This window comes from Anguilla rostrata, chromosome 6, assembly GCF_018555375.3.
Source record: "Anguilla rostrata isolate EN2019 chromosome 6, ASM1855537v3, whole genome shotgun sequence".
Classification (NCBI taxonomy): Eukaryota; Metazoa; Chordata; class Actinopteri; order Anguilliformes; family Anguillidae; genus Anguilla; species Anguilla rostrata.
The window spans coordinates 30,453,686-30,473,696 of NC_057938.1; the positions used below are offsets into that span (position 1 = coordinate 30,453,686).

Genomic DNA, 20,011 nt, shown 5'->3' on the forward strand with positions numbered 1-20,011 from the left:
CTCCTCTCTATCAGTACGCTCTACCTCATAGTCAACCTCCTCAACTCGCCGTGTGACCACAAAGGGCCCTTGCCACTTGGCGAGTCATTTAGAACTAGAGGTAGGGAGTAACACAAGGACTTTATCTCCTGGTGAAAATTGACGTAGTTTATTATTCTGTCGTAGTGCTGTTGCTGACGTGCCTGCGCCTCGAGCAAATTCTCCCGTGACAACTTACCCAGTGTATGGAGTTTTGCTCGCAGGTCCAGCACGTACTGTAATTCATTTTTACTAGGACTCGGACCCTCCTCCCAGTTTTCTATAACTAGGTCCAATATCCCCCGGGGTTTCCTACCGAACAGTAGTTCAAAGGGAGAAAATCCCGTGGAGGCCTGGGGAACCTCCCGCACTGCAAACACCAGAGGAGATAACCACTTATCCCAATTACGGCTATCCTCATGAACAAACTTCCGGATCATAGACTTCAACGTTCTATTAAAACTCTCAACAAGCCCATCCGTTTGGGGATGGTACACGCTGGTTCTAATAGATTGAATGCCCAATAACCCGTACAGCTCGCGTAGTGTGCGTGACATAAACTGCGTGCCCTGGTCAGTCAGAATCTCCTTCGGGATTCCGACTCAGGAGATTATTTGAAACAATGCCTGCGCAACACTTTTTGCCGAAATGCTGCGCAAAGGAACTGCTTCGGGATACCGTGTCGCATAATCCACCAGAACTAACACGAAGTGGTATCCCTGCTTGCTCCGATCAAATGGCCTGATGAGGTCCATCCCCACTCTCTCAAAAGGGACCTTCATTAGCAGAAGGGGGCGCAACGGCGCTTTTGGGATAGCTGGGGAATTTACTAGTTGGCATTCAGGGCACCACGCACACCACCGACGCACGTCGGCCCAAATGCCCGGCCAATAGAAACGAGCCATTATCCGGTTCAGTGTTTTCTCATATCCTAAATGACCAGTCATGGGGTTAAATGAGCCGTCTGGAAAACCATTTCCCGAGAGCTTTTAGGCACCAGCAATTGGGTGATTTCCTCATCAGTCTGAGTGTCATGACACACTCTGTATAACCTGTCCCTAATTATTACAAAATAGGGGTGAGTGAGCGTTGCATCAGGGTGCACCCGCTGATTATCAATACACGTCACGCGGTCAAAGGCAAAGCGTAGGGTGTCATCACGAGACTGCTCGAGTGGGAAATCCTCCATGGGGCGAAACACCGCTACCTGCAGAGTCTCCACCGGAGGCTCCACTGGTGCCGGCTCCCCCTCTGCCGCGTCGGACGACCCCGCATCACCGCTGACAGCAGCACACACATCACCCCCCCTACCTTCCCAGCTGCCTGGCGGAACCCCGGCCAACCCCGGCCAATCACCACAGGAGGGTTATGGTCCGGAGGAGAGAAGCTGGGTTCCTGCCCGCAACATCCTGGACTGGTCCCTCATCCGGGATTTCCACCACCAACGCCCGCATTCAGAGATGCCAAGAGGCGTCCATCGGGGGGGGTGGGGGGTACTCTCAGGATTTCTGCCGGAGTTTCCTCTTGTTTTCGGTATGTATGCGTGAGTTGTGTGGGTGCGCGCATGGTTTTGCTTTGTTTACAGGTCCCATGTATTCCTTGGTCACGCCCACGCTCCACCCTCAGTTCCTGCCAGCCATTCTGCCAACTCCTGTTCAGGAGTCGATTATTCAATCAAGCCTCAGCCACCGTCCCCACCTGCAGCTCATCTATTTATTATTTCGCCAGCTATTCATACCCTGCTTGTTCATGTAGTCTTTGCCAGATCGTGCCTCTGTTTTTCTCAGTGCCGTTCGAGCCTTACTACTCTGTTTAACTTATTTCCTGGTTTTCGACTTCTGCCTGTTTATCCTGGTTACAAATTTAGCCTGCTTGCTCTGTATTCTCATTTCTTGTTTTTTGATTCCTACCTGTTTACCTGGCCTAGCCTCTGCTCCTGCATTGTACTTTTGCCTGTTTGGATTTTGGATTTTTGGATTTTCGACCCTAGCCTGTTTTGTGACCACGGGGCTGTTGCTGCTTTGGTGTATGTAATGTTTTGATTGGCTGGTGTAGCTAAATGATCAATGGGGAGATAAATTGTTTGTGGGCTTGGTGCATTGTGATGATGTAATCAGGCAGGAAAAATAAGTAGAAGTAGAAAAAGAAAAAGGAGGAAACACAATAATGATTACTTTAATGAGTAAATACTGACACAGAAAGATGGTATTCATAGTTGTTCCTGGGGAACAACATCTTCTGGTTTGAGACATATTAGTATCAGTGACATGGTATCTTTATTAGATCATTCTGGATATCACATCAGAATCATAAAAGGTACCCAAACTAGTTCCCTTCTTCTCCCTCTCTTTATTTGTCTCAGTAGGGTCTGAGGGGAAGCTAAGAAGTGTCGCAAGGTGTATGGGATTGAGCACCGGGACCAGTGGTGCTCGGCCTGTCGCTGGAAGAAGGCCTGTCAGTGCCTTGTAGACAGAACCCTAGAATGCCCCAGAATTCTCCCCAACAGAGGAAAAATCACCTCTTTAAAAAAGATGGACTCAGCACAACGGGAGCCTCTCTCTTTCTTTTTTAAACTTTTATACTTGTTCCTACTGGTTTAATGTTACAATTTTGCATTTTTGTGTCCCTTGCACCTCAGCCTGTGGTGCTAGCATTCGGGTCCTCTCCTCCCATTTATGCCTGACCATATACCGGAGAGAGACTGACCAGGCCAAAGCCAAATGGTGTTCCAGAATTTTCTGTAATCAACTCCGAATGTTGTAGCTGATGCTCCATTTGATAGGGAAATGCATTTTTTTCTTTTATTTTTATACAGTTTTGACATTCACTCTAGCTTTTGGAGAACTGCAGTGTAGTTCTGTTTTTTTCATTCTTCTGTTTTTGTTTTCACAGCAACCAATTCAGACTCAAGAAACTAGATGACTTAATTTAACTGCGTATTCAAGTGAATTGATCACTGAGGTGCTGAGTAACAACCAAACCACCAGATGCTGTGACAAAGAGAAATGCAGTTTCAAAAAGTGAAGTTGTATTGGCTGCCTCAGAGCTTTGTTCCAACCTCTGTTCCAACATGTGTATGTGTTTATAAAAGTTGTTTTCTATGTGTTAGCTTGTAACGGTGTTATTTATTTGCAAGAGGAAAATGTATGTATTTTTTAATGGAAATTTGGGAAATTTCTTTTCTTTTTTGAAAGCATATCTGAGTAGACAATGTCAAGATGTATTTATTTTTTATTTAAAAAAAAAAAAAAAAGCTTAAATATAACTTAAGACCTTCATTTTGTGAAATCATTCCACTTTGTCTGAGATTTGAAACACAAGTTTATGACTGAATCATTTGCAGAATGCATGTTCCCCTGCAGGAATTTCACTGCAGAATCTTTTCCATCCCAGTACAGCCTGTTTAGATAATGTAAGGCTGGGATTTATTTTCATGTGAAACTGAATAATATCATTTGTAAATTAGTTGCACAGCTATTCTGTAGTACTGACCAGAGACACAGCACCAGTATTCTATCCCAAATACTTCCTGTTCTCAGACGTTCTGGTTGGTAAGACAAGTTTCTGGGGCTCTCTGTGTTGCATTGCTAGTTGTGGCTAGATTTCAACCATGCCCCTTCATGAATGTTCAACCAATGAGAAAACATATATATATTGTATAAGAACACAATCAAATTCTGCATAGAAATCCAAAAAGAAATGTAAAAACAGTCAACTTCTGAATGGGAGTCCACATAAGAAATAGTAAACTAATATCCATCCGTCCATTATCTATACCCCCTTATCCTGAGCAGGGTCGTGGGGGGTACTGGAGCATGCATTGGGCGAGAGGCAGGAATACACCCTGGACAGGCCGCCAATCTATCGCAGGGCAGTAAACTAATATGTTAATTCTTTTAACATCACCTTTACTATGTGCATGCTTTATCATGAACAAAAAGGTTGTTTTTTTTTTGTTTTTTTTAAACAGCATGTGAAAATGACTTCTTACTCAGGAAAGGAGCTCTTACTTATCTAATCACACTGAAATTGGTTGATGAAAAGTAATTCCATTCCATTACTGTCTCTGGTTTAAACCAATACTTCCTTATGCTTTATTAAATTGTGTATTCTAGAGTACGCTGTATTGTAAGACACTAGTCTAATTATTTTTGAATTGGTTAATTTGGTCTTAGGCCAAATTCAGTCCATTGCACACTCCAGTGTTTTTGTATATTTACAGGTAAACACACTATCATTTATGAGTATAATTGTAAAATTCAGGTTGAAATGACAGCTCCATTAACAGAAATATTTATTTTTTGTGGTTTATTATTTGATGAACTGTACAAATCCACAAGATAAAATGAATTAAGGAAGATATTTTATATGTAAACACCAGAGGGCAGCATTAACAAGGGAACAAAAAAAAAAAAACCTGACATGACCGGAGCTGAGAGAGGGGGTTTGTACAAGTTGGTCATCTTTCTGTAGGCCAATCAGTAACAAAATGATAAAAATCTAAATGATTTTATTTGGTTTTATGAAGAAATGGAGAATAACTTCCTTGCTGCACCATATTTTAATAACTAAACTATGGAATATTAAACATAATGATCCACTTTTAATGTAATTCTGTATGTAATTATTCACCAGATCAGAGAAGTAATCCGTTTTCTCTACATAATGCTAGTGTTGACTCCCAATATCTTCTGTGGCAGAAAGCTTGCTTGCAGCTTGCAGTATTTTCAAATTGGTTGGATTTAAAAAAACAAAAACAAGACAATTGTAACATCTTAACATCTGTGTATTTGTGTTTTTTGTTCATGTCAGTGTGTCTGCAGTTGCGTTGATGTAAGGAGGGGATATTACGGGCTTTTGGGGGGTTCTAGTTGGCTGTTACACTTCGTCCTGTCAGGTAAAATCTGCCGAGAGGCTGTTGAACTTGCTGGAGTGGCTGCTCATGCCCAGGTACTGCTTGAGGAACTCACTAAAGCGTTTCTGGTTGTTCCACTTGCGTGCCGACTTGCGGATCCCAATGAAGCCACCGTAGCGCTTGCGCAGGGGCCGTCCAGGATCCATCAGCTTCCTGTATCCATGCTTGCCTTTCAGAAATCCCCCAAAACGCTTGGAAAGGCTCATGGCAGCCCCCTCGTGCTTAGCACCCACCCTCCTTTCCTCCTTCTCTTCCTCCTGCTCCTCCACCCCTTCCTCCTCATGAGACCCAAGTCGCTGGGAGTGGAAGGTCAAGCTGATCTCGGCCATCTGCCTATCTCCTCCTGGCAGGTCAGCACTCAGGGCCTGCGCCACATGAGGACCTTCAAGCTCCAGGGCCTTCGAGTACAGCAACCCACCATCCCCCAGGTCTGCTGGCAGCAGGGCCTGTACATCCGCCTCCTTGTCTGTCATCAGAATTTCACCCTCTGCTGGACGGGAGTACAACTGCAGCTGATCAGCGGCCTGTCGGCACAGATCCAAAGTAAGCCCTGGGGAGACCTTGTCCTTACACTCCACCAGACACACCTGCCCACAGAGGATACAGCAGCAGAGGGACACGCAGAAGAGAACTGTTAGTGGGTCTCTGTGTCTCAGCCCATTAAAACAATGTTGTGTAAAACGATAATTGCATCCTGCTACGCCTGTGATACTGACAATCTTCGTGAAGTCCCCTGGTGCCACTGTGCCAGGCCTGAGGCACTATTCTGTTTAATTAGCATATGCAGAACGGGGTTCGCAGAGTGTGGATCAATATTCTTGGGGGAGTAGGTATGGTAGTCACCTCTGGAGCAAAAGCTTGTCCTGCAGGACACGCAATATAAAGGCTTATGCTCACATCAGATTTTTCAGTTTCAATGCATTCTGTAATGTATCAACTGGTCACTGAAATGTGCCAAAAGACAGGAAGGGAAGAGCAGAGCTTATTTATTGTTGGAAATTAATTATCTGGCACAAATGAAACAAGGATGCCAGGGGGACTTCTAGAAGCTGGCATTATACAGGGGACTGGTGGAGGGGTGCAGAGGCAGGGAACACAGCCTTACTAGACCATTTCATTAAGGAAAAAACCCTAGGGAAACCGGCCTATATTCAACCAAAACCAACCTCTCTATGTCAATTACTGCCAATGGCACCACCAGCTGATATTTCACTCAGCATATATGTGTGGAGAGATTACTGAATTGGGCCAGCTACAGCTGTTTGGGCCCGAATAATCATTAAAGAATCAGCACTATTTCTCCATGAAGGCTTCCTGACTTCGCCCATACATTTAATACTTCATAGAAAACTTATCTTCCTCATAATTTTCTGGGAATTCGGTTTACAACAGGAATATAAATGCACCCTAATACAATCAAATGCAAGGAATACGTTTAATGTCTGGTTGCGACTTTGTTGTGTATGGGTGCAGATAAGAGCAAGAAGAAGCAACAGATATGATAAAGGGTTAGGTGTTAATGCAAATTGAGAGTGAAGGCTGAAAGAAACATGTACTGACAAGCAAATTAATATGTACTGGAGAGGCACCAGTCACATTTTGTTTGAATGTAGAAGTGTGACTTGTCATGTAAGGTAAGGCTGTATGTTGTGTGAGGTCGAGTGGTATGTTGTGTGGGATAAGTAGTGTTATATGAGGGGAGGCATTCAGTTTTGTGAGGTAAGGCTGTATGTTGTGTGACGTAGAGTGGTGTGTTGTGTGGGATAAACAGTGTTATGTGAGGGGAGGCAGTAAGGCTGTGTGTTTTGAGGTACTACACAACACTGTAAGATCAAGCAGTTTGTTGTGTAAGGGGATGCCATATTTTGTGTGAGAGGAATCCTTGTGTCATACAGTACCAGGTACACACATTTTTCTATGTGATATACATCATGAAAGGGTAAAAGATGTGGAAGCATATGCTGTGTAAAAGGCAGAAGTGTGTTTGGCTATTTTACAAGAGCAGGCAAGATGCCCGTGGACTGAAGGTAGTGCATAATGGGGACAGGACACGTGGAGCCCCACCAGCACATTGAAGGTGTGGTGGTGGGAAAGGAGCATTCCGCAGGAGAAACAGTCTCTTTGGCAGTCACTGTGTCCTGGCACACACAGGCACAGCAACAGCACCAGGATCCACAGGGGTGTCTTCATGTCTTACAGAGTGGGAAATGGACGAGGAAAGCCTGGGGGAGAGGTCCAGGGGTGGGGAAAAAAGGAAAAACAAAGAGCTTAGTTAACTTTTTCTTTCTTTAGTTGTTGGGCTTTGGCAACAAATATCTCATGGGACCACTAAGACTTTATGAAGCCCCACAGACATAAAATTTGACACAATTCTGACAACACTGCAATATAACAAAGGCATGATGATTATGCAAAATCTGTTCCCTCTAGAATTATATAAAGCAAATTCAATCATACAGATTTTTTTATCCTGGCTCACAGTCATATATAGATTATTCAGGCTTAATGGGCTTTTTAATGACAGATTATAGATCTTTAACCTTGCATTTATCAACTGAAATTATTCATGTCTTTTCTCAAAAAAGTATGTGGACGCCCTTTCTAATGAGTAGTTTTGGCTATTTAAGCCACACCCATTGGTAACAGGTGCATAAAATCTGGCCAACAGCCATGCATTGGCTGTAGAATGGGTCATACTGAAAAGCTCAGTGACTTTCAACATGGCACCTTTCCAACAAGTCAGTTCATCAAATTTCTGCCCTGCTAGAGCTGCCCCAGTGAACTGTAAGTGCTGTTATTGTGAAGTAGAAATGTATAGGAGCAACAACAGCTGCAAAATGGTAGGCCACAGAAGCTCCCAGAATGGGACATCCGAGTTTTGAAGCATGCAGCACGTAAAAGTCATCTGTCCTTGGTTGCAATACTCACAGAGTTCCAAACTACCTCTGGAAACAACGTCAGCACAAAAATTGTTCAAGAGCTTCATGAAATGGGTTTTCATGGCCGAACAAGCCTAAGATTACCATGTGCAATGCCAAGCGTCGGCTGGAGTGGTGTAAATCAGATCGCCATTGGACTCAGTGGCAACGCGTTTTCTGGAGTGATAACATCACATTTCACTATCTGGCAGCCCAACGGACATATCTTGGTTTGGCGGATAGCAGGAGAATCCTACCTGCCCAAGTGCATAGTGCCAACTGTAAAGTTTGGTGGTGGAATAATGGTCTGGGGCTGTTTTTCATGGTTTGGGATGGGCACCTTAGTTCCAGTGAAGAGAAATCTTAATGCTACAGCATACAATGACATTCTACAGAATTATGCGCTTCCAACTTTGTAGCAAAAGTTTAAGGAAGGCCCTTTCCTGTTTCAGCATGACAATGCCCCTGTGCACAAAGCAAGGTCCATAAAGAAATGGTTTGCTGTGTTTCATGGGGAAGAACTTGACTGGCCTGCACACAGCGCTGACCTCTACCCCATCAAACACCTTTGGGATGAATTAGAATGCTGACTGCGAGCTAGGCATTATGTGCAACATCAGTGCTCAACCTCACTAATGTTAGATGCCAGTTGTCCACATAATTTTGGCCTTGTAGTGTACATTATGGCTAAAGGACAACATTTCAAGAATTCAAGAAATGCAAAATGCACATGCCATGGACTTCCTCTATCTATCTCCAAACTAGAGATAAAGGGTATTTCCACAGTGAATATTTGGGAAAAAAAGATGGTGCAGAGTCTTACCTACTACAACACAGCAAGAATGTGCTTCATAAAATGCACATCAGAATTATAAGTAAAAGGAAAAATATTTTTAACATTAGTGTGACTTATGTTTAAGGCAGAGAGCATTCATTTCCCTCATGTTTTTCTTTGAGTTGGCTTTGAAAATTGAATATGTCCAAAAATGTCCCATACAAATAAACCCCATTGTCAAATAAGAGATTGCAAATCCAAATGTACTGTATTCTAATCTTTGGAAAAAATATTTTACTTCTGTGTTCAGCTCCCTAATTAAGACATTTTTTAAATTATACATCATGTACATTACTGAAATTACTGCTTTGTACACTAATCATATACTGTGCACGTTCACTGTCTAGCTCTTCCAAATGGCTAAAAATACACAAGTCGGAGAACTCATAGATCTTAACCACTGAACCTATAAGGGAAGTCATAAGTCACAGCTCGAGTGAAAGACGAGTCAAAGCAGTCCCTCATTTGTAGAAAGAGGGTGTTTGTCCCTTCTTCAGTCTCTGCTCACCCCTTGAGTCCAAGGGGGAAAAGTATATATATCCCACACAATAAGAACATCTGCTTTATATAAAGAGCTGAATTCTGAGTGAAGTTCATTAGCAAAATTCATCACCGGCCTTAATTGATGTATGAATTAGTGCTTGTGGCGTAATGAGTGGGAACTGAAAAGAGGACGAAGATGTTCGGGTTGTCAAGCATTGAGTCACATTGCCCGTAAAGTGCATTAGTCACCACACAGATTACAGCCAGAGAAAATACAAAAAGCACACAATGACAACTCATTAAGATCTTTCAAATCCGTTTCCATTCATTTCCATTCATGAAAATGTAGAAAATAACCATATCAGGATTTCTTTTTTTAGGGTGGATGGTCTTTTTATTTATTCTGATTGTAATAGCAGTTTTTCATTTCTCTGCAGGGATAGGAATGATCGAACGGTCAACCTATTCCAGGGAAAAAAAGAATAAATACGTTTTCACAACTATTAAATGCCGTGCATCAATATCCTTGGTTGGTTTTTATTACCATTATTTAAAGTTGCTTAATAATTTAAAAATGTATTTCATAAAATGAAAAGATATTTCTTATGCTGGTACACTCACTTGTGTGAACGGGAGCACAGTGGGCAAGTAGTCAAGTGATGGAACTGAAAATAATTTCCAGTACTTGCTATATATGCATCATAACCAAACAAGAATACTTTGAAGATTTTTTCACAGGCATTTACAATTCTGATCGACCAATGACCTTAATATTGGAGGAAGTAACTTATCCAGCGAACTTTACATTTTATGAATTATGGATACTTGGCTTATTATTATTATATCCAATTTGCAATTTTGTGCATTAGGAAATGTATGAATATCCATCTTGTGATTTAAATCCAGTATTGCACACAAGTCTAAATAACACAGAATGAACACGTTTTCTGTTTAGTTGAAGTGTGCCAAACAATGAACATTAAAGCAAGGATAGGCACTCTGTAAGTGAAAGAAGTAAACATTTCAGGTTACTTCACAGTGAAATGCTTCTAACTAGGATTTGATGCACTGCATTGGGTTAATGCATCATGCATGAATTTGATGCACTAAACCAATCACTCTGGACTCTTACTGTTGTAGCAGCACAGGTACACACATGCGCAAGTACTGATGTTTCAAGTCATCTGACATCTGAAGAGTACAGCACCTGCATGCTTGTGCCAGTTTTCAGGGGCTAAACTCAAGGAAATCAGTCGGAGAGTTCCACAGTGCCACAGCTGCCACTGAATCATCAGACTCAGAGGAGCCCATTGAGGACGACATCTGTGCAGGGATTGATTTCCGGACAAGGAGCCAGAATATCTCTTTTTCAAATGTGCACATTAACCACTTGTGAATTATTTGAATTACAAATCTATATATATCAATTATATATCAATTTCTTACTTATCAATTTCTACGATTTTATTAAGTTCAAAGGTAATAAACGTAAATCAGTCATCTGAAATAGATTCATTAAGCACTTATCTGTTGATTTCATGTGATTGGGGATACAGATATGCATTTGTTAGTCACAGATTCCCCAAAAAAGAAGATACCATGAAATGAACAGAATACCGATCAGTATCTTGTGTGACCACCATTTGCCTCATGCAAAGCAACACATCTCCTTCGCATTGAATTGATCAAATTGTTGATTGTAGCCTGTGGAATATTGTACCACTCCTTTTCAATAGCTGTGTGAAGTTGTTGGATATTGGAACTGGACCACGCTGTTGTATGCACCGGTCCAGAGCATCCCAAACTCAATGGGTGCTCAATGGGTGACATGTCTGGTGAGTATGTAGAATTTTTCGTATTTTTAAAAAAATAAAGACCACCCCCCATATTTCAAAATACATAATTTTCACCACATGCAGTACCATATATTTCCAATGAAGGGTAGAAGGGTGAAACTGATGTAGGAATAAATCCCACGCATTTTGAAATATGGAAGGTGGTCTTTATTTTTTTTAAAATATGAAAAATTCTACAGGTTTTGGAGCACCTGTTAAGATAGACGTCATCATGAACACCAATACGTACCAAAACATTTAAATAACAAAACAATGCACCCCCCCCCCTCCCAATGAGCTTACAAGATTTCCATTTTCATTTAAAAATGAAACTTTTGAATGCAATTCACTTATGATTATCTGCTTATATAAGTACAGGTATCATATAATTAAATATTAAGTGTTAATAGACAAGTTTATACAGTTTAAAGCATTTTTAGTCATGAAAACACTGGTTTAAGCAGGTGTGTCCAAACTTTTGACTGGTACTGTGTGTATATATATATATATATATATATATATATATATATACTCACCGGCCACTTCATTAGGTGACAGGAGTGGCACCCGGTGTGGTCTTCTGCTGCTGTAGCCCATCTGCTTCAAGGTTTGACGTGGTGTGTGTTCAGAGATGCTCTCCTGCATATCTCGGTTGTAACGAGTGGTTATTTGAGTTACTGTTGCCTTTCTATCAGCTCGAACCAGTCTGGCCATTCTCCTCTGACCTCTGCCATCAACAAGGCATTTTCGCCCAGAGAACTGCTGCTCACTGGATATTTTCTCTTTTTCGGACCATTCTCTGTAAACCCTAGAGATGGTTGTGCGTGAAAATCCCAGTAGATCAGCAGTTTCTGAAATGCTCAAACCAGCCGTCTGGCACCAACAACCATGCCATGTTCAAAGTCACTTAAATAACCTTTCTTCCCCATTCTGATGCTTGGTTTGAACTTCGGAAGATCGTCTTGACCATGTCTACATGCCTAAATGCATTGAGTTGCTGCCACATGATTGGCTGATTAGATATTTGCATTAACGGGTGCAGTTTGCAGTTGAACATGTGTACCTAATGAAGTGGCTGGTGAGTGCATATATATAGGATATGTAGTGTTATAGATTTTGGCCTTAGAGAGGGAAACAGTAAATAATAATGTGGCCTGGCCTCCCCATCACAAGCATCAAAGCAAATGTGATTGGGGCAATTTTAAATTCCACTGATGCCCTAATCTAGGCTAACAATCTATGGGTCTCACCTCCTCAGAAGAGACAAACCATATGACACAGGACACCATATCGGGGGTGAACCCTGCATGCCTAACATTTCCCATTACTTTAGTTTGAATGCAATCTTTAGGTAGACCAGCCCTTGCCATAAATTAGTCTGACCCCCCTTTCCTTCTCTCTTAAACCTTAACCCAGTATCACCCAATCAGGGCAAACATCCTCAAGCCATGCTGGGTAAGGTATTTAAGATTGCGACAGGAAAAAGTTATTGTGTTGCATTTGGTTGCGGAGTCTGGAAGAAGAAGAGTTTTCCTCTTTTTATTTTGGTGGTGGTTCCTTGGTTGTGTGTTTTTAGCTGGTTTCCTTGTGGCGCTTATACTGGAAGTGGGTGATACTTTGGCAAGGTCTGGCCGATCCGTTTCTCTCTCTCTCTCTCTCTTATCCGTCTCTCTCTCTATATTTTCTGGTAATTTGGAAGTAGTGTGCCTGCATTCAATAAAGAATGTATGGTTTCAATTAATTAATATAATTGACTGCTTCTTATTGAATTCAATTATTTAATCTGAAAACCTGATATACAGCTTGTTTTGACTTGTTGGTTGATTTCACCAGTTTTCTGTAGACTGACCTATCAAAGAATTTGGTGATTTAATTGATAATTCTAATTTTAAACATGATTATTAAATTAAATCTAATAAAATATATTTCACATGTAGGTTATGTGAGGGGTTCTAGCATGCAATATCACGGTTCAGTATTCAGAGTGCTGAACATTTTAACAAGGAAATTGACTGTTGGAACCGCTGGATTCAGAAAATAAACATATTCTTAATTAATCCTTGCTTGTCCGACACATATATATATGTATATACCAGAACAACATCAATGCTCCTTGGCATAGATTCTACAAGTCTGCGAGTTACTGGAACTCTAATGGAGGGATGGAACAGATATTCTGTCATTTGATGTTTTGACGATGGTGGTGGAGAGCACACACATCGGTACAAAATCGTGTTCAATTGGGTTGAGATCTGGTGAAGGCCATAGCATACAATTCAATTTTCATACTCATCAAACCATTCAGTGACCCCTCATGCCCTGTGGATGGTGCATTGTCATACTGGAAGAGACCACTCCCATCGGGATAGAAATCATAAGATAAAGGTGATCACTCACAATAACTTTGTATTGATTTGCAGACACCCTTCCCTCTACGAGGACAAGTGGACCCAAACCATGCCCAATAATCAACCCTCTTTCAATGTCACTTAGATCTTTTCGTCTTGCCATCTTGATCCAAAATTGAGGTCAACTGGGCCTGCTGAACATTTTTATACATGCCACAAAGCATGACAGGATGTTAACTGCTTAATTGTAGCATACAGGACACCTGTGTGGAACCATCTGCATTCATTATGTTTCTGCACTCATTTATTTATTCATGGTTAAATAAAAATGGTTTTTACTTTAATTTGTCACCCGTCTGTATGTACATACAGTACAGGCTGAAAGTATTAGGCCACTTGTTTTTAAAAACAGTTAAGGTCGAGAAGAATTCAGTTAATACATGCAAATTTATTAAATAACAAACCAAAGTATAAATTTTGTTTTTTTAAATTTCTACCTACAATAACAGAAAAATATTGAGTTTTGCTTAAAAAATAATCTTAGACACGACTTTCCTCGAAATGGCCTCCTTTGGCTTTATTTACAATTAAACAAGTTATTGAAAGTCTATCCAATCATTTTGCAAGATGGGAGGTGGAGGGGTAGTCAAATTGACTGCATTCTAATCTACCTTAAGTTTTTTAAAAACACTAACATAAATTTTAAAAAATTAGAATAGCTCTATTTAATTTGCTCTTAAATTATTTTTCAGATAATGCTATGGTGCTGATTAAGGTGATGTGGAGATGATGAAGATGACAAACATGTCAATTACAAAGATGACAATTGTATGAATATAAAACAATATAAACATTTACCTGTGTGCTGTGATAGACCAACCATCATCCCAGACTACTCACTGCTTTTCAAAGGATAAGAATGTTCATTTTTCTGTGGACTTGCCATCTCTTAGCGTGTATTTCATGATTTTAAAAAACACACGGACATAAAATACAATTGACCGGGACGGTTTTTTATCAGCACTAGGCAATGATATTTTGAAAAATTTCTACCTTGTGCTGCTTAGATCATGTCAGTACCAGAGTTCAGGATAGTAGGACCAACAGCATTACAGTATACCAAATCAAATGAAAAGGTTGTCTTTGCCTATATTGTACTTTTTTCCTGTAAACAATGAAAAGGAGCCAATATTGTCGCAGATGACAAACTATAATTAGCTAGGAACCGTGGGGAGCACCCGCTATACTACAATCAAATTACAGAGTACCTCCCACATTTCTATTTTAAACAGCAGTAGCTAGTAGTAGCTAGCTGCTATAACACAGAATGGAGAGTGCACACTTGAATTGTAGGATTTCAACTGGTCAAAAGTTGTGGGTAGCCTGTTACAGTCGAGTTCCACCGAATGTTTGTATTGGATTGTTGCAGATGCTACAAAACTGGGAGGCCCAGCAAATAGTTTGGAATCTACTAAAGTAATCCGAGAAGTTTTAAATAAAATCCAGAATTGGGTGGAAACCTGGCAAATGAAATTTAAAATACTCAAATGAAATCTGCATTTCCCTAGGGGACACTGTGGTGTCATCATCACCCCCCGCAAAAAAACCTCGGAGTGGTGATGGACAACAGACCCAGAACATCACGGCGGTGAGTCGAACGTGCAGGTTCTTCCTGTACAACATCCGGAGAATCCGCCCCTTCCTCACCACCTACGCAACCCAGCTCCTGGTTCAAGCGATGGTCCTGTCCCGCCTGGACTACTGCAACTCGCTGCTGGCTGGTCTGCCAGCATCCACCATTAGACCCCTGCAGCTCATCCAGAATGCTGCAGCGCGTCTGGTCTACAACCTCCCCAGACATTCTCATGTCACCCCCCTGTTCACTGACCTCCACTGGCTGCCTGTTACGGCTCGCATCAAATTTAAGACCTTGGTGCTTGCATACCAGGCAGCTAAGGGGTCAGCACCAGGATACATCCAGAGGATCATCAGACCCTACACACCAGCCAGACCTCTCCGTTCTGCCACCTCTGGACGCTTGGCACCTCCCTCTCTTCGTGTCTGTACTTCCCGCTCCCGTCTGCTGTCTGTCCTGGCCCCTCGCTGGTGGAATGACCTCCCCGTGGCGGTCAGAACAGCAGAGAATCTGACTACCGTCAAACGCAGACTAAAGACTCATCTCTTCAGGCTGCATCTCTACCCCACCCCTCCCTAGCCTATAGTTGAGCTCAATGTACCTAGTTAGGCTAATAAGATCACGTTAGTTTTTATTTGGCAGGATTGTTTTTGTCTGATTCTGATTAGGCGAATGTGATTTCAGGGCTAGTTTGTACTTGGCAGAATTGTTTGTTTGTTTGCTGAACAGGTTACTCTACAGGGTTGGAGTCCTGATCTATGTGGTCACTTCTGGCACTACGATCTTTACTTCACTCTAGTGTGTTTCTTTTGCACATCTGCACCTTGAACTAATGCACTTGTTGTACGTCGCTCTGGATAAGAGCGTCTGCTAAATGCCTGTAATGTAATGTAATGTAAAGTTCTGCACTTGGAAAATAAAAACATTAGGTAGGATTACTTTATGGGAGGAACAAAATTGGAATGTGCTCAATTTGAAAAAGACTTGGGAGTAATGGTTGATCAAAGCCTTTCAGGTTCTAGGCACTGTGTTGTAGCAGTTAAAAGGCCAACAGGATGTTACATTACATTACATTACAGGCATTTGGCAGACGCTCTTATCCAGAGCGACGTACAACAAAGTGTATAACCGTAACCAGGGCTAAGTGTGTTGAAAACCCTAGAGGGAATTACAATTAAGTTGAAGCCTGTTCAACATATCAATAAGCATAGGTCTATAGTGTTACAACACTAAACCATAGAAAACTATATTAAATATATTTTAAAAATTAAACAATCGTCAAGTAAATTATCTTTAAACAGGCCTTTCACTTTAAAATAGATCTAAAAACAGCATATTTCAATAACAATACAGCATCTTCCTATGATAAAATATTTACAAATTAGAACAGCTATTGCTACTGAAGTGAACTGAGTCTAAGCTTGAGCTGTATCAACAATGGAGAATGCACAAGCGCACGTCACCTCACTTGCCAACCTTAGTTGATACTGCCATCTTGCGAAGATGATAAATTACACTTTTCATCCTCTCAATCGGTAATGCGGGAGACACATTTCCCTGGCTTTTACATTTGACGCAAAATTACCGAACGTCGGAAAATTCTAATACCGAACCGTTTCTTTTTTTTTTTAAGTACCGAAAAAGTGCTTAAGTTTCAGTATACCGTGCAACATTACGACAGACGCATACCTATTCCAATCCATTGCTCAGCTTAGCAGAGACTGTACATTTCAGAGCGCCTCAGAGACAGATAATAACACATAAATACACATTTCAAATAATAAATATGACATTGAGAAAAAACGAAACAAAAGACAAAATATCAACTCGTGACCTGCGTGCTGCGCGCAGAGTAGCCTACCGTATTATTTATTTAGACATTGGCAGATAAGAAAATTTTCGGTTACGCTGACCTATGAAACGCTATTCCAAAAGCAAAATCAGACATGTTATACATCGTTAGAAAGCTTATACTCTCACCTACTGAATAAATGAATTGTCAAGCAAGCCAAATTGGTCTAAAAAGGGCGACAACGCCGTAAACAACAGGTGTGGAATTACGCAGCTATTTTTGAAGGTAGCCTACCCATAGGCATCACAAATGCGCATATATTTCACAAACGGATTGTCCAAGACAATATATGACCACTCAGTCTCAAAAGGGACATCTCTACGCGTAAAACCAATGGTAAGATTGTATATTTATTCAATGTTTAGTCCCAGATATTGACTGTAGAATGACATGGTATAATTTTTTTTTTTTAATTGTGTTTATTTCGTTATTCAGTGAGCAGCGTTTTCACTGCTGTATTGGCATATTTTAGGGCTAATGTCGGGTTTATCTTGTTGCTACGGAATATTACATTACAGACATTTGGCAGACGCTCTTATCCAGAGCGATGTGCAACAAAGTGTATAATCATAATCAGGAACAAGTGTGTCGAAAACCCTAGAGAGAAGTACCGTTCCAAGTACAGGGAACAACCGCATAGTTCAACTTGGACCCTGTAGGGTAAACTGATTAACACTAACACAAACAAGAACAGCAACAACGCAGTCTATGTAAAAATACAAGCAATAGTTAAGACGAGTGCATTAACTAAGTCACCTACGAAACAGCTAACTAGTTACAACCCTAAGCTTACAGTCAATTTAGAGATTAAATTGAGAATACGGTTTCTCTCAGCATAATGACGGATTTAACCCTCTGGGGTCTAAGGGTAAAATGAGGCACACTGGTGATTGTGCGATGCTCTGACATTTGTGTAAATTTCATCAACTTTATATACAGTGATTCCAAAGTGTTTCATATCTTTGTTTTCAGCACAGACTCAGCTACAATAATATGGCAGCAGTAAGTAGGTCATAATCATGTGTGGATTGTAAACTGCTCTAAAAACACACAAACTGTAAACAGTAGTTTTGAACATGCACAGGAATGTTGTAATAAAACACACTAAACAATTGTGACTAAGACTTTTGGTCACTGAAATGTGTTCATCAAGGTCTTGGGTATCAAAAGATGACAAAATATTTTAGCAAATCCAATGAGAAATATAAAATACATTGCTAAAAGTTAGTGTTGTGACTACTATTTTTCAACACCAGGTGAGAATGGGAGGGCAAATGGCCTTTCTGTAATGAATATGCATTGGGTAGGACGACCTGCCAGCTAAGTAGGCTATTCACACCTGGCCGCATGCCTCCCCACCACTAAGACAAAGACTCAGTGAGCCATTTAGAAGACAGAAACAAAGACATATTTTGATTTTCAGAACATTTATTGAAGCAAACTATACGCATGGAAGATGAGATGAGACTGGTGTACTCTTGCAACGCTTGCATGGCCTCTTAGCTAGTGGTGAACTAGGCTGTGTTTCCTGATCAGCATCTCTGTAAATATGATAAAAACAAAATTGTTAGGAAATGTGACATCAAATCAAACTTTATTTATATAGCACATTTCCTTCAACAGGTGAAAATTAAATGTGCTTTACGAAAAAGGGGCAAACCACTAACTAATGAAAACAAAACTTAGGAAATGTGACATGGTTACATAATATACAAACAAAGAACCAAACAAACACAACCAGACGCAGAGAGGTAGCCTATAATTTTGAGAAGCAATGGTTAGAGTCGTTCATAGTGTGGGAATTTACAAGCGCGCATATTAGTGAATATTCCTACAAACACACAGAGAATGTAATACAGCACACATTTACAAATAATGCAAGCTATCAACGAAACAACATTAGCTAAACTCAATAAACATAGATATTCCAGCTCAACTACACGCAACTCATCAATAACAATGCCTCAATCTGAAGTAGGCTAGGTCTGTTTAACTAAGTGGTTATTATATTGCTATTTCCCGAATTTACTTACAGTATGCTAATATCGATTGTGTGAGGACATCAGTTTTAGAATCCTAGCCACGCCACGGGCTATTTATTACCAATATGATCGAAAAACATACAATCTACCTGATACTTCTAACACAACCAGACGCAGAGAGCCTAGCCTATAATTTTTAGATGCAATAGTTCGATTCGTTCGTAGTGTGGGAATTTACAAACGCGCATATTGCTGGATCTTCCTACAAACACACAGATACATTGCAATACAGTACACATATTTACCAATATGATCATAAGAAATATACTTACGCATGAAGTTGATCCTCAGCTGGATCAGTTCGCTGTTCGAAATGACACCGCTCTTCATCAGTGTCGGCTTCCAGACGGACCATTTTCCAAAATTAAACGAAATGTTCACCTCAAAAGAAGTGAATTAGGCGACACTTTGACATTCTATCCCGCTTTCGCAGACTTGGCATTTCTCACATGGATCTCGCATCGCACCTCCTTTAGTCTCCTTCTATGGAGAGTAATTATAATGTTGTTAACATGTGAATGCGATTTGGGCGGACTTCCTGCTGAGCGAAATTCACATAGTAATGAGTAAAGTCTAATGAAGCATACATGGTCTAATTAATCAAATTTAAAACTTTTAAAACAATTCATATTATTTGCCAATGGGCGCATTGGAAAGTCGCGATTCTAAGGTTTCTGTCAATGTTTTTGTTGCATCTGTAAGATAACAGCACGTTAAGTTAATCATCCAAATAGAAACGAAAGTTAATTTCATCTTGTCGAGCTCCGCTGGCGGAGCTCTCGACCCCAAAGGGTTAAAGACTAAACAAACTCACGCGATATTGTCTTCAAATGGATCCATGCCAAAGAAAAGTAATGATTCATCCTCTCAAAGCTTTTACTAACAAACTTTTAGTAGCAAAAAATATCAACTCGCCATCCATGCTACCTGCTTCCTACACTCAGAGTACCGTATTATTTATTTAGACATTGGCAGACTACAGCATAAATTGCGTCTTTTGTTTATATTTAATATTAGAAATTGCAGCGAGAAACGGTAGATGTAAACACAAGATGGTTTGTTATGTTATGGTAGCAACGGAACAAAGCGGACTATACATGTATTGCCATCATTGTTTTATTATACCAGC

At 40.7% G+C, this 20,011-nt stretch overlaps 1 protein-coding gene across 1 annotated transcript in view; it reads right to left on the minus strand.

Moving 5' to 3' along the window:
• Positions 1-2,235: 2,235 nt before the first annotated feature.
• LOC135256970 (prepronociceptin-like) overlaps positions 2,236-20,011 on the minus strand; it is a 39,535-nt gene continuing 21,759 nt past the window's right edge. Inside the window, exons 2-3 of the mRNA XM_064339294.1 lie at positions 6,998-7,155; positions 2,236-5,520 (exon numbers count right to left, since the gene is read on the minus strand). Of these exons, the coding sequence (XP_064195364.1) occupies positions 4,912-5,520; positions 6,998-7,123 (735 nt within the window). The 5' untranslated portion in view covers positions 7,124-7,155 and the 3' untranslated portion in view covers positions 2,236-4,911. The remainder of the gene's footprint in view (positions 5,521-6,997; positions 7,156-20,011) is intronic.